This window comes from Erythrolamprus reginae, chromosome 3 (assembly GCF_031021105.1).
Source record: "Erythrolamprus reginae isolate rEryReg1 chromosome 3, rEryReg1.hap1, whole genome shotgun sequence".
NCBI lineage: Eukaryota > Metazoa > Chordata > Lepidosauria > Squamata > Dipsadidae > Erythrolamprus > Erythrolamprus reginae.
The window spans coordinates 222,876,144-222,890,113 of record NC_091952.1 but is presented as its reverse complement, the minus strand read 5'-3'; the positions used below and the strand labels follow the sequence as shown (position 1 = coordinate 222,890,113).

At 36.1% G+C, this 13,970-nt stretch overlaps 1 protein-coding gene across 5 annotated transcripts in view; it reads right to left on the bottom strand.

The window, feature by feature from the left end:
* WWP1 (WW domain containing E3 ubiquitin protein ligase 1) overlaps window positions 1-13,970 on the bottom strand; it is a 60,899-nt gene that overhangs the window by 23,940 nt on the left and 22,989 nt on the right. For 2 of the 5 annotated variants that reach the window (XM_070748003.1, XM_070748001.1), the window contains exons 3-8: window positions 12,698-12,839; window positions 10,806-10,930; window positions 6,250-6,387; window positions 6,096-6,162; window positions 4,886-5,049; window positions 1,123-1,471 (exon numbers count right to left, since the gene is read on the bottom strand). In XM_070748003.1, the coding sequence (XP_070604104.1) occupies window positions 1,123-1,471; window positions 4,886-5,049; window positions 6,096-6,162; window positions 6,250-6,387; window positions 10,806-10,930; window positions 12,698-12,839 (985 nt within the window). Of the gene's footprint in view, window positions 1-1,122; window positions 1,472-4,133; window positions 4,211-4,885; window positions 5,050-6,095; window positions 6,163-6,249; window positions 6,388-10,805; window positions 10,931-12,697; window positions 12,840-13,970 lie in introns of those variants that run through there. The other 3 variants (XM_070748005.1, XM_070748002.1, XM_070748004.1) reach the window with 3 other exon arrangements.

Sequence of the window (13,970 nt, the reverse complement as noted above, 5' to 3'; positions counted from 1 at the left end):
CCTCTCCTCTTCCCAGTTTGATCTCCATGTGTCCCCAACCTTTCACGGAGGGTTTTTCACCTCTCCTCTTCCCAGTTTGCTCTCCATGTGTCCCCAACCTTTCACGGAGGGTTTTTCACCTCTCCTCTTCCCAGTTTGCTCTCCATGTGTCCTCAACCTTTCAGGGAGGGTTTTTCACCTCTCCTCTTCCCAGTTTGATCTCCATGAGTCCTCAACCTTTCACGGAGGGTTTTTCACCTCTCCTCTTCCCAGTTTGATCTCCATGTGTCCTCAACCTTTCACGGAGGGTTTTTCACCTCTCCTCTTCCCAGTTTGATCTTCATGTGTCCTCAACCTTTCACGGAGGGTTTTTCACCTCTCCTCTTCCCAGTTTGATCTCCATGTGTCCTCAACCTTTCAAGGAGGCTCTTCTCTTCACCGTTTCTTCTCTATTTGTCCTCCAGCTTTCACGGAGAATGGGGAAGAGGAAAGCTAAGAAACCCTCCACGCCCTGAATGTCTCCTGGCTCAAGCGGGCGGCATCAGACCGCCTTTGTGTTTTCGGCTGGGGAGGAGGGAGTTAGGAAGGTCCTCCTGCTCCCCCGAGCCGAAAACCCAAAGGCGGAAGCCTCCCGGTTGTTGTGACAGCCGGGCTGCGGGGCTTCCCAGCAGCCTCCCGAACCCCGAAATTTTGCCAAACTTCCCCGGTTCCGGAGAGCAAACTGCGTTCTGCGTTCGGAGACTGCTGGGGAGCCGCGCGGCTGTTTTAAAAGGTCACAGCCGGGCTGGGGGGCTTCCCAGAAACCTCCCGAACCCCAAACCTGGAAGTTTGGCTAAAGTTCAGGGTTCGGGAGGTTGCTGGGAAGCCCTCCAGCCCGGCTGTGACCTTTTAAAACAGCCGGGTGGCTTCCCAGCCGTCTCCTGAAGCTGAACGCCAAACCCGGAAGTTCGGGTTTGGCGTTCGTAACATGAAAAAACTTCGTAAGAAGAGGCAAATTTTTTCTGAACCCCGGGTTCGTATCTCGAGTTGTTCGTAAGACGAGGGGTTCGTATCTTGAGGTACCACTGTATTATATATATTAGGTTAAAATCACTAACATTTCTATGTGAGTCTAACTAGTGCATCACATTTAATCTCACATACCCTGGAGGCAAAGGTTCTATGCTGGTGTTACCAGGTTGCTGCCTTATAGCTTCACCAGATATATTAGCAGACTCCCTTGGTTTTGCTACTTCTGTCATTGGTGTTGCAATGTTCTCTGTGCTAGAGAATACTGAATCTGAAAGAGTAACAGGCTCAAATCCTGAAAATTCATTAAAAGCAGTTATAGATGTACTGCTTTCAGCGTTACTAGTAGTAGCCTCAGTTTCTATAGGAGTTTCTGAAGTAGTAGTGGTAAAATCTGCAGACGTGGATGGTGCTTCTGTAGAATCCATAGGTATTTCAGAGTTTGAAAGATTATCAACTTCCATTATGGATGATTCACAATTAACTGTAATACACAAAAAGAGAATAAAATGCTGATAAGCATTACTTTTATCTTTTGAATATTGCATCTGAAATCAAACATGAAATCAGACTGCTTAGCAAGAAATGGTAACCTGCAGACATTATAGATTATTAAAAAGCTAAAGTGATATGCAAAGAAATGGCAACTGTGAACATGATTTGATTGTTAGGATTAACTTAATAGGTTCTTTCATATTCAACTCGTCTTTTTCAACTTTTAGTAACCACACAGATTTTCTGCTTCCAACTTGTTCTTTCAAGTCTTCCAATGATGTATATTTTAATTGAATACATCCCCTCCTTTTATTTTTTTCCCCACCTCTCCCAGTAAAATAGCCTTCTTCTGATGAAAGGTTTCTTTTATTTTTCTCCATTCCAAACTTAATTTCATATCCATTACTTTTGGTATATATTATTTATCTCATGCTACCTCCTTTTCTAATTTTGTCACCTGAATTACACAGATTGTTTTATTTTCTAGTTAAATTTAACCCTATTGTTTACTTCCTCTGTTAGCTGTTTTCTCTTGCCCAAGAAAAACAAAAAACTAGGCCGTTGTACTGCAATCTTTTCCTTATTTCCTTATTCATCATTAGCTCTTCTAACCCTTATTTTCTATGATTAAATGCCCTTAAAATGTGCGTGTGTGTGTGTTTGTATCTCTCTATGTGTTTTCTGTCGAATCACCCTGGTATACCCAAATATTCTCTCATTGTCTATGCAATATAGGGATCTCTAATTCTTTGTCTAATTCATTTCTTACCATCTGCATATCAAGCTGATTTATTGATAACAAATATTTATAAAAATTAATAATAAGCTTTTTTATTTTAACAGATTTAAGTTCTAGTACCTCAGGTGTTTCAGAAACTAAGAATGGTGCTGGCCATAAAATATTGCTCACAAATGCTGCTCCATCAATCCATCAAGACCAAAATATTAATATAATTTCTTTTTTGATACTAGAGGTTTTTGTAAATAATGAATATCCTCTAATTACATAATTCCTCTGATTCTCCATTATTAAAGTTTAGGAAAGTGATTCCAGTGTTCTTCTTGAACTGTCTCCTTGTCTTTTCTTGAAACATCTTGAATTGCAACATAACATTTAACAAACAATAAGCTTTATTTCCAAAGCTGAAGCTGGAAAGGTCAGCTGTACAACATCTTAACAATTTGAATGCAAACACATCTTCCTCCTTTTGAATTTGGGAGGAAATTCTGAAAAGTAATGAAAATAATCTGCAGCTAAAATTCTATACTTTAGAATAAACTTCAGCCTTATCTTCTCAAGCTAAGAGACAGTCTTACCATAAGGCTAAGTAAGACAACAACCATTTCTGGCAGCAGATGTAGGGAAGTGAAAGATAAAAATTAAAAACTAGGGTGGGAATCTGAGCTGCATTACATTGTCTGACATGGTCTGACTTAAAGTCCTAAGTATTTTATTGTCTATAAGTGCAGATTATGTACTCTTTTAAGTATTAAAAAATTAACAACTATTTTAGTCCGACTCTGTACATGAATAAGAACAGGATAGGATGCCTTTTTGTCTTTTATTATAGGCAGAAAGACAATCAATCTTACCCACAGCAAAGAATACCCAATACCCAGCCTTTTAAATAAAAAGTTTGTTTCCATCCATCCAGAACAGAAGATGAATCTGGCAACTTTTTTTTTATTTGATAAGCAAAATCAATTAAAAACAGTAGATATGTAGCTTTTTCTATATGCTTCAATATTAACTTACTTGAGACTGTTATAAAGAAGACATAATATCTAAGGAATAAATTAATTACAGCAGTATATTTTATTACATTTATTTTTTTATTTCTAATTAGTTTGAGTTTTCAGATAACTGTTACATTTTAAATACATATTAGAAATAATAGGTGAGAATAGAATAGATAATAATATAAGAGAATAGCTCAGGGTGGAATTGTGGTGTCTTGGGGCTCTCTGAGCTTGGTTGTTTCCTTTCAAAGATTTCATTATCCAACTAGGTAAGAACATCAGTACTAGAAGAGAGTGGGGTTAGCTCTCTTTATATAATCACTAGTGTCCTGCCCTGTCAGTGTGACAGTATTCCTAGTGGTTCCTTGATTAGTGATTACTGAATCTGGAATGCCATTCAGCAGTCCTGTTTAACCTCTTAGGGAAAGACAAACAGAAGAATATCTCAAAGAATAATATGTCAATACTACTAGAAATTTCACAAATAAGATCACTAAGATCAGCTGTAAGTTGAACATTGCCTGAGCAAGTCCTAGTGAAATGACTGGTATCTGAGAAGAGTTAATCCTGTGAGTTTCAAGGAAGCAGATGGAGTTCTCAATGCTTTGAGCATAGCCACTGTATGATGAACCTATGTCCCTCCTAGTTAGTCAAGGATATATGTGTAATGGTAAAGCAGAAAGACCTTGGAAGATGGGGCAAAAAGATGCTACCTAGGGAATAGTCAGATGAGAAGTGGCACAATCCCCAGATGTCTAACGAGTGAGCAAGAGTCTCAGGAAGGACCTTTCCTAAGTTATCAGGCTGTAAAATTGACAGCAGGGAAATTGTATGTTCAAACTTGCAAGATTCTGTTAACTGTACAAGAAACTAGAATTAGCTTATTTGGTCATGTTTCCTGTCTGGTCTACCTGGTAATGTTGACATCAATCTTGCATCAAGGTCCTCTTCCTTACATTCTACAGGAATAGCATTGGGCCCCAACCCTGATGACCTTCAGGAAAGAATTAAAAAGTTTATTTTTCCTGCAGGTCTTAGGTAATTTGTAAATTATTTGAATGGTTGCTACTTGAATGTTTGTACATTCCTTAACATGTTGCTATTTTTATGGTATTCCATCTCATATTTAAATTATGTTTTAACCCATTGTATACTAGCTTGAGCCATTTCACTGACGTGAGCCTTTTGAATCAGATGAATAAATAATTCTATAACACCTCCAAGAAATCTGAGTTCAAGATTACATATTACATTTTTATTCCACTGTCTCTCAAATAGCTGTTGACCTCATACTTATAAATTAAGCTGCATACATATTATGAATAAATGTTTACATATTTGCATTTTCCTTCTATTTCAATGAACAAATACATGGCATTGATAAAACATCTTACCTCAAGGTGACATACGAGCCTTTCAAATCCATTTTTACCCATCATTTTTCCATATTATCCTTTAAAAGCTGCTGCAAAAGGTCAGATTGTTGCAACAGTAAGCGTAGCACAACAGAAAGTGACAATTCGATACATACACATACTGAAGTATTTTTCTCTTATGTACCAGATTCTCAATAATCTAACTTAATAAATCACTTCCTATTAGTATTAATTTGATGTTTCCTTAAAAAAACCTAGTAAAACACCTTAGCCAACATTATTCTTACCAATGTTATTATCTTGTTCACTTGACAGTGGTTTTGGTATTGGTGATTTTTTGGATCTGGTCACAATATGAGGAGATGATGAGTTGTCTCCATTGTCTCCATTAATGTCATCTATAGGGAATGAGATCTGTACTATGGAACTTGACGGTGTTTGATTATCTAATCTGTAGGAAATATTACACAGGTGATGAAAAATATGTATTATATCCATATATTCTCCACTAAAATAACCTACTACATACAAATCAAAAGTAAATGTATTTTAAATAATTTTCATATTATTCTTCCTTCACCTGATTTGGTTTCCCAGCACTGTATTTAATTTCTGTATCTGTCATGTTTTCAGCCATTAGAGCAAAGAATATAGGCAATTCTTGTCAAATGACCATCATTCAGCAATTGCTTGAAATCATGATGGTGCTGAACAAGGGGGACTTACAAAGAGTCCTCATATTTGCAGCCATCACAGCATCCCTGGGGCCACGTGGTCGCAATTTGGACACTTGGCAACTGGTTCAAAATTATGATGTTGTAGCATGCCATTGTGACCCTCACTGCCAGCTTCTGACTAGAAAAGTCAATGGGGAAACTACCCTCAAATAGTGCCCACGTGACTGCAAGATACTACAGCTATGTAGGATTTGCCTCATGACAACTGTTTATTACAACTGCCATTTACAACCATATCACTTAGTAACAGCATTACAGCAGGAATGAGTGGCAACAAGGATTGACTTTGAAGTAATTTTTGTACAATTCATCTAGGTAAGTTTCTTCCACAAAAGAATTTACTAAAGTAATGCCACATTGCATTTAAGAAAGCAAGAGCACAAGATGCTGAACCAATTTTTTTCAACTATCTGAACAGCAGGAGGGAATAGTTAAAATAAGATTTCTTTGTTGGTTACACTTATGTGACATAATGTAAATTCACTGCCATTCTTTTCTTAACTATTTTCCTGAAAATATCCCCTATTAAAATGTTTTATCCAATATATTACTGGGGACGTTTTCACAGAATATTTTCATTATGTGCATGCACATAATGCCTACTCAAAGTAAACATTTAGTCAAATTAATACCATACTTGATACTGTGCTACAACTTATTCCACTATCTGATAGCCGAGATTACAGTGTAGTCTGATATTCTGCATATTCAGTTCAATGACATTTAGTATTCAAATAGTATTCTTCAAAAGAAATCTAACCTGGAAGTGGTCCTAGCTGGTGTTTCTCTATTTTCATGTAAAGCATCACCATTTTGCTGGACTTCTACTAAATAATAAAACAGAAAATTCAATTTTTCAATTTCTCTTTTTAAACTAAGGGATAATAATTTTAATCCCCCTGAATTTAACTTACTGGTTACTAGTGAACTGCGATTTGAAAGAGATTCTGTTTCCAGCACCAAACCATCAAGCACTATTATCAGTTCTCCTGTTTGTATCAAGCCACTCTTATTTTCCAGTGAAAGCTTCAAATGTTCTTTGACATGTTCTACTATCAGAAAAAAAGTGTTTTGTAAAAAAAAAAAAGCCACTTATTACAACAGCAAATGCATTTTTCCAAATCTAACTCTACTACCTAAATATGTAGGTAGTAGAAAATCAAATATGTCTAATCATTTCAAATATTAAGACTACATTTCTAAAACATGGTTATCAAATTATACCAAAATCTGAACAGTGTATCACACTATTTATGATGCAGTTGGTAATAATTGTCTAATTTCATAAGTGCACTGCAAGATATGAAGACTTTAAAAATCTCAAAACGAATCTATAACACAAGGGTGTTAAACTCAAGCCCCTTGGGCCAAATGCAGCTCATGGGACTGCCCACGGTGCCTCTACCAGTGAAAACGAAGCTCAGGAGAGCCACGTGCAGGCCCCCAGAGCTCAGTTTTTAATGAAGAGGGTTGCAAGAGGCCGTCGCAGCAGAAAATGGAGGTTGGAAGCCAGTTTTTGCTGGCAGAGCACTCGGGCTACCACGGCTGCCCCCAACATGAGTGATGTTGAGCTGGCCATGCCCCCAGCCCCTCTGAGATCAAACACAACCCTGATGCGGCCTTCAATGAAAATGAATTTGACACCCCTGCTACAATATATAAAGATCTTTATGCATTTAAAGCACAATTTACACACACTGAAAGCGGTCCATGAAGTGAGTGTTTTTTTATTCCTTCCTTGCCAATGCAACATTTATTATTGCATTTATATTCCATTGTTTTTATTCTAATATTCAGCATTTATTTATTCCATTCAATTGCAATGATTTTTGAGAAGTAGTTTACCACTGCCTCCTTACAGAGCTGAGAGAGAATGATTGGCTCAAAGTCACACAACTTGTTATGTGCCTAATTATAGGACTAGCTCTTATGGTTTCCGAGTTTCTAATCTGATGCCTTACTTACTGTACTTCTTTACATTGCAGCAATAAAATATATACTACAAAAAGAACAAAATGAATACAATTAAAAGATAAAGAAAAGTTAAACTCATTAAAATAAATAACAAGTTTAGAAAATATATAAGAATTTACAATTTTCCTAAATAATGGGTGAATGGGAGCTAACTGCATCTCCTTAGGGAACCATTCAATACCTGGGAGCCATGCAGAAGAATGTCCTTTACTAAATAATTGAGAGTCATGTTTTTATCAGCAGGAATTTGTTTAGAATTGTGTCTACTGAACTAAGTAAATAGGCAGGTTCATTGTGGGAAAATTGGTTCACAGATAGACAGGCCATAAGTCATGAAAGAGTTATAAAGATCAATGCCAGATGTTATATTGTGCCTACTAAGCAATCCAAAGCTGACACTGGATTCACATACTTTTTTAACACCTAGGGAAATTGCTTGTAGCAGTATGTGTTTTTATGTCTGCACATAAACACACCCACAGATACATATACATATAGTATCTCCTTCAGAACAGCAGGTTTCATTACACTGGATGAGTTTCATTTAATCCTTGGCATCAGAAGTTTTATGCAAGTTGAAGTTTTTTTTAAAAAAATCCTCTTACTTTGGAATAAAATAGCAAAAGGGTAATTAGAACATTGGTATTATGAAAGTTATAAATGGACTAATGAGCCAGATGATTTTGAAATAGATTTTGAAATTAAAAGCAAGAATCCTTCCTGTGAATTCTTTAGAATTTTACTAAACATGAAGACTATAAAATTAAGCATAAGAAATATTTCCATGAGACATGCTGTTGGTAAGGGGGAAAAATATAAGATAGGACTTTTGAAGTCTGGACACTAGAGGGAACTAAAATGAACTAAATATTATAATTAAAAGAGAAGAGAGCCACTAATACAGAATATATCAAATACTCTGCCTTTGAAACAATTCAAGCTTATTTGAAAACAATGCACTCAGAAATTACTCTTATCTGCTATCATAAAATGGAATGGAAAGAGGTTATAGAAAAATAAATTTTATTAAGCAAGAGAGATTGATTAAAATGGCAGTTTAAAAATGATATGGAAAAAGATGTATAGAATTTACAAATTAAACCAGGTATGCCTTAATACCGTGTATCCCAAAAAATAAGACCCTGTCTTATTATTTTTTTGAACCCTGAAATAAGTGCTTGGTCTTATTATCACACACTCAAAATTGTGGTTATTATTATCAGAGGATATCTTATTTGGGGGAAAACATGGTAAATAAAAGGTATACACAAATAATACAATTATTGAAGTTGGACTTCAATATTTTTTTTCATTTGAAAGAAACATATTAAAGTTTTCAAGGAACAGAAAAAATGAAAAGAAATTTAATTTTGGGATGCTATTTTAACGATCAAAATAATTAAAATCAAAGGGAAGGAGAACATGTATTTGATCAAGGTAAAATATATAGGTTGTTGTTTCTGGTAACTTTTAATGGATTTTCTCACTAGGACTGTAAGATAATTATATTTAAATTTTAATCTTAAAAAATGTAAAAATTTGCTTGAGGACAAGAGATCATATATGAAAAGAAGAAATATTTTGTTGTATTTTCAGAGAAAGAGAGGTTACTCATATGAAAGTAAAGGAATTTAAAGTTGTTTTATTTAATTAATTAAAATATATATGTTGTAAATATTTGTATATATAAGGGCAGACTAGATGGACCAGGAGGTCTTTTTCTGCCGTCAGACTTCTATGTTTCTATGTTTCTATGTTGTTGTTTCTGGAAACTGTTAATGGATGTCTTGATTAGAGCAAAATATGTTTGTTTACAGATAAGAAATGACATATGGGAAGAAGAGATTTTTTGTTGAAGTATCAGGGAAGGTGATAAGGTGATACTTTCTGAAAATGTTTCTATTTGTCATAATGAAAGAACAAATCATTTCTTTACGTAACTGTCTTTGCTATATTTTTTCCTTTTTAATTTTTTTCTTTGCACTTTTTTGTTTTTACTTTTATATTTTTAAGTTTGTATTAGTATTTTATCTTTGTATCTCTAATAATCTGTAAAAATTATTAAAACTAGAAAAAATAAGGACCAACAAACAAAATAAGACAAGTAGTACACATTCTAACTGCTGATTATTCCTTCATTCAACTTCATTTGTGTTTTGTAAGCCTTTTATTTCTTGATCCCTTCACAGATAGTATACACTTCCTACTTGTTAGGGGCTCATCCCATTAATTATTCCACCATGCTCCTTTCCTATACTTGTTAATCCCCAATACCACTTACACTAATAAGCAATAATTCAATTAATCAGAATGGCCAAACAATATTTTTAGGAAACACTCCTCACAATCAATAGCTATTCATAAGATGCCCTTTTCAATGTTCACAACTAGCTAACAAATAGCCCTTCCAAATACACATTTTTTCTTCCAAATTTCTTACTGAACTCCACTGGCAAACTCCTGTGGGCTCCCCATTGATCCTTAAACGTTATTTAGTTCAGATTATACTTCCTAATGATTCCAACATTGTCTTTCTGTCTGTCTCTATGTCTGTCTATCTACCTTATCTATATTACCACTCATCTCACAGTGCAAGGCATACAATACAGTAAAACATAAGGAAGTAAAAACAATTTTAAATATTTTTAAAAAATCAAAATTACAAAAGATTAAAGAAAAGAAAAAAAATCCACAGTCTTAGAGCAGAAAGGTGGCTGTGGCTGCTATAGTATTACACAAGCCATCTCCAGCCTACAACCTCTTCTTCAGAACTCCATGCCAATTAGCATAGCCAGTGTTAAGGCATTTCCTGAAGGCCAGACAGGGCTATGACAAGATGTTCCAAATAGTGGGGCCGTGGCAAAAAAGACTCTAATCCTGGATTTCACCAGCCATAATTCCTTGTCTGATGGGATCTGCAGTAGACTTCCTCACCAGCATGAATACAGAGGGGCAAAATGGCTCCTAAAATATCTTGGAGATATATGATAAAGGGCTTTAAAGGTAATGACCAACATCTTTAATTGGAACCAGACTCAAATCAGCAGCCAGTGCAGCTTGCGTAACATTGGGGTTACATGTGCCACCTTCAGAGCCACTAAAACTATATGTGTGGCTACATTCTGAACCAACTTACCGTAAGTTCCCCAAAAATAGTCCAAAGGTAGGCCTATATAGTGTGTTGCAATAATCTAAACAGGGTATGACCAGGGCATGAGTGATTGAGTGCAGAGCCTCATAATCCAAAAAAGGATGTAATTGGTACACAACCCAAAGTTGTACAAAAGATCTAGCCACAGCTGCCTCCTTCTCTTCGAGTAGGAGTCACAAGTCTAGCAGAACTCCCAAGTTGCTTACTGGATCTGCCTGGGGTAGTTCAGAGGGATTATTATCACATAACATATAGTATATCTATATTTAAGACGTAATGGGAGCGTAAAGTACAAAATATTAATTATAAACAAGATAAATTAATTCTATGCAAACTTTAACTTACATCTTCTATTGTGAACTTCCAAAGCTTGTCTAAGATCTACAGTGGCTTTTCCTACTAAAGCATCAGCTTTTAAAGTATGATGGTTCCAAACTCTAAATTCCAAAGTGGTCTGTGGAGTCACATTCCTATACAAAAACAAATTCCTTTTAAAATTGGATATACATTACTGCACGTTTAATGAAATCCAACATGCAAAGCAATAATTACTTTATTTGAATATTGTCTTTTGATTAGAAAGCAGAATGTTTAGATAATATTGTATCAATACAATCATAATACAGACTGGGTTCAATAATTAAAATGGTTAAAATTAGGTTATATAATATATAACCTAAATACACAATATTCAAACCGTCAAAATATACTTTTTAAAATAAACTCCATCTTCTTTTTCTTCAATATTTAAACTATCATGGTTGTTTTATTGCTATACATATTTTTTTAAATTAATGTATATATGTCAGCCAATGGAAATATCACCAAGGAATAAAAGCCAATTGCAATTAGCAGAAATCTTCCAGTTTAGGATCTAACTTCAATACAGTATGTGAAGTACTTAAAGTTGCACAAAAACAAAGGTAATCAAAGTTCTTTCTTTAAGGATACATTCTCTACAATTTCCAGGCAAAGCTTTTTAATTTGCTTTCCCTTGGCTTTTATTTTAACACACTATTCAATATTGCCTTCTGTTTTCTTAATATAAAATATGCTTCTGTTTATTTATGTTTTCATTTACCTGTATTTCCTTTATGGATATAAACAAGGCCAGGTTATTAATGAAAATTTTATTTTAAAAAATGGGGATTAATTTGTGTTTGTCCAATAGTAGGTGAGTAGTGTTGGGCGAACCGAACTTGCATAGGTTGGGTACGTGCCGAACATTGCAGTGTTCGGCATACCGAACCCGAACTTTTTTTAAAGTCTGTGTTCAGGTTCGGTGTTCACTCGAACACTGGGGTGGGCGGGGGGGGAGGTCTCTTACTCAGCGAAGCTGGCTGAGGAATTCTGCGAGTTGAAGTCCACAAGTCTTAAAAGTTGCCAAGGTTGGGCTAAATAAATAAGGAAGTTAAGGCTCCTTCTCCTCCTCTTCTCAGAAGATGACAGCCGGGCAGTGGCGCGGAGGCTGGGGGGGGAGGTGTCAGGCTCCATCAAAGAGGCGATGGCTGGGAGCTGGAGCTTCCACCCTCCTTGAAAGTTTTCGGGGGCAGCGGCAGGCAGAGGGGAATCCCCCCCCCCATTCCACCAGCCTCTGCACCGCTGCCCGGTTGTCATCTTCTGAGAAGGAGGAAAAGGAGCTGGGCGCCAGTGGTGGCGGAGGAAGACGAATGCCGGGAAGCTGTCGGCCGGTCGGGAGGCTGGGCTTTGATGTCATGGAAACTCCTTCCTGGCCGGGGCCAAAACAGGGGAGTTGAAGAAATAAAGCCACGGGCCATGAAGGAGTCTCTGTGACGTCAAAGCCCCGCCCAGGGAATCTCATCCTGGGCTGCAAGCAAATGGGATTCTCCACCTCCTTTTGCTTGCAGCGCCATTCCTGAGGCAGGCTGCTTTGTGGAAGATGGGAGGGCGGGGCCAGAAGTATTGGGGTTCGGCGAACTTAACCAAACTCCGCCACCAAGTTCGTCCAAACCCGCTGAAGCCGAAGTTCGTTGGGTTCACCCAACATTATAGGTGAGACAATCCTGAACGTAATCCAAAACAGTAGCTAGTAGAATCTATCAGAGGAGATTCTACTTTCCTGATCCATCATAACATAGTGACTAGCTCCATATCACCCACTGATTTTCCTTCATCTTGTCCATTAAAAAAGTAGTCTGATTAAGAGGTCTGGTACCTGCATATGTATTCTGGACATTTTGGATAGAAATAGTTAATTACAAAAATATTCTACTTACACTGTCAATTGTTCTTCCCATTTTGGATTTGAGGAACTGCCACACTTAGATGTTTTCTTCACTTCATTGTCTGCTACTAGTTCAGTATAAATAGCAGCTAAACCAAAAAAGTTCTTTTTTCTTTTCAATTTGGCACTAGAAACTAAAAAATATATATATTTAAAACTACCGGAAATAGTTTAGAAAACGACAATTAATTACAATGTCTCTATTCAAAACTAAAGAGTGGGGGAGCTTATTTTTACCACTATCTAGAAAATCCAAGCCAGGTGCACATTTTGTGATTACAAACAGTATTTTACTGAAAATTAAAATTGGCTAAAAGTATTTCAGTACTCTAATTTAGAACATATTGACAATCAAAACATTTCTGCTTTGTGGGGGAAAAAATCCCTTCTATATATTCCAGCCAGCATGATAGTTGAGATTCATAAATCATAATATCACAATATCACACTTCACACTTCCCTTTTCATCTATGTTAAAAAAACACAAGAAAATCTATGTTAAAAAAACACAAGAAATCAAAACCTGATGGATGAGTACTACTGGAAGGGTGTGATAATAAGCAATTAAACAGATCTATTTGAAGTTGTTCTTCACACTCGACTAGTAACAAATCAGTACACTAATATTAATTGTTCATCACCTGAGTTATATTTTCACTGAAAATGGTACCAGCTCTTTAAGTAACCTTCTGACTTAGAATGTTTTATACAGGTTACTATAACAACATGCCATTGTGTAATCAAACATCAAACTTTAAAATGTATATATAATTTTCATTAAACCTATCATCAAAAATCTTTAACAATTTCTACTCCTTAACTGACATTTTGAAATGTCTTCAATCTAGTTTTGTATAATATTACAAAAGCAAAAAATGCTTATATGAAAGCTACATCCGAAGAACTGGTTTCTTATACCCAGAGACCATTACTTTGCTAACTAAAGAAATAAAAGTATAGGTATTCCTCAACTTAGGACCACAACTAGTACTGAACCTCTGTCACAAAGTAATGTAGATGTCGCATAACTGTTCTGCTTAGTGACAGCACTTCCAGTGGTCCCAAATGAGATTAGAAATTATAGAGAATGTTCATAGCTTGGGTTATAGATTTAGGCAGAGGTTTGTCCTACGAGCTTGATGGTTGGATCCTCGATAATTTGTTACCAAATTAGGTAACATCTTCAACCAAGGTTTTGGGTGAAGTGTCTTGTTCGTTTATGTACAGTAGGTGGTCGGTTAGTCTTGTGATTCTAATGTTACCTA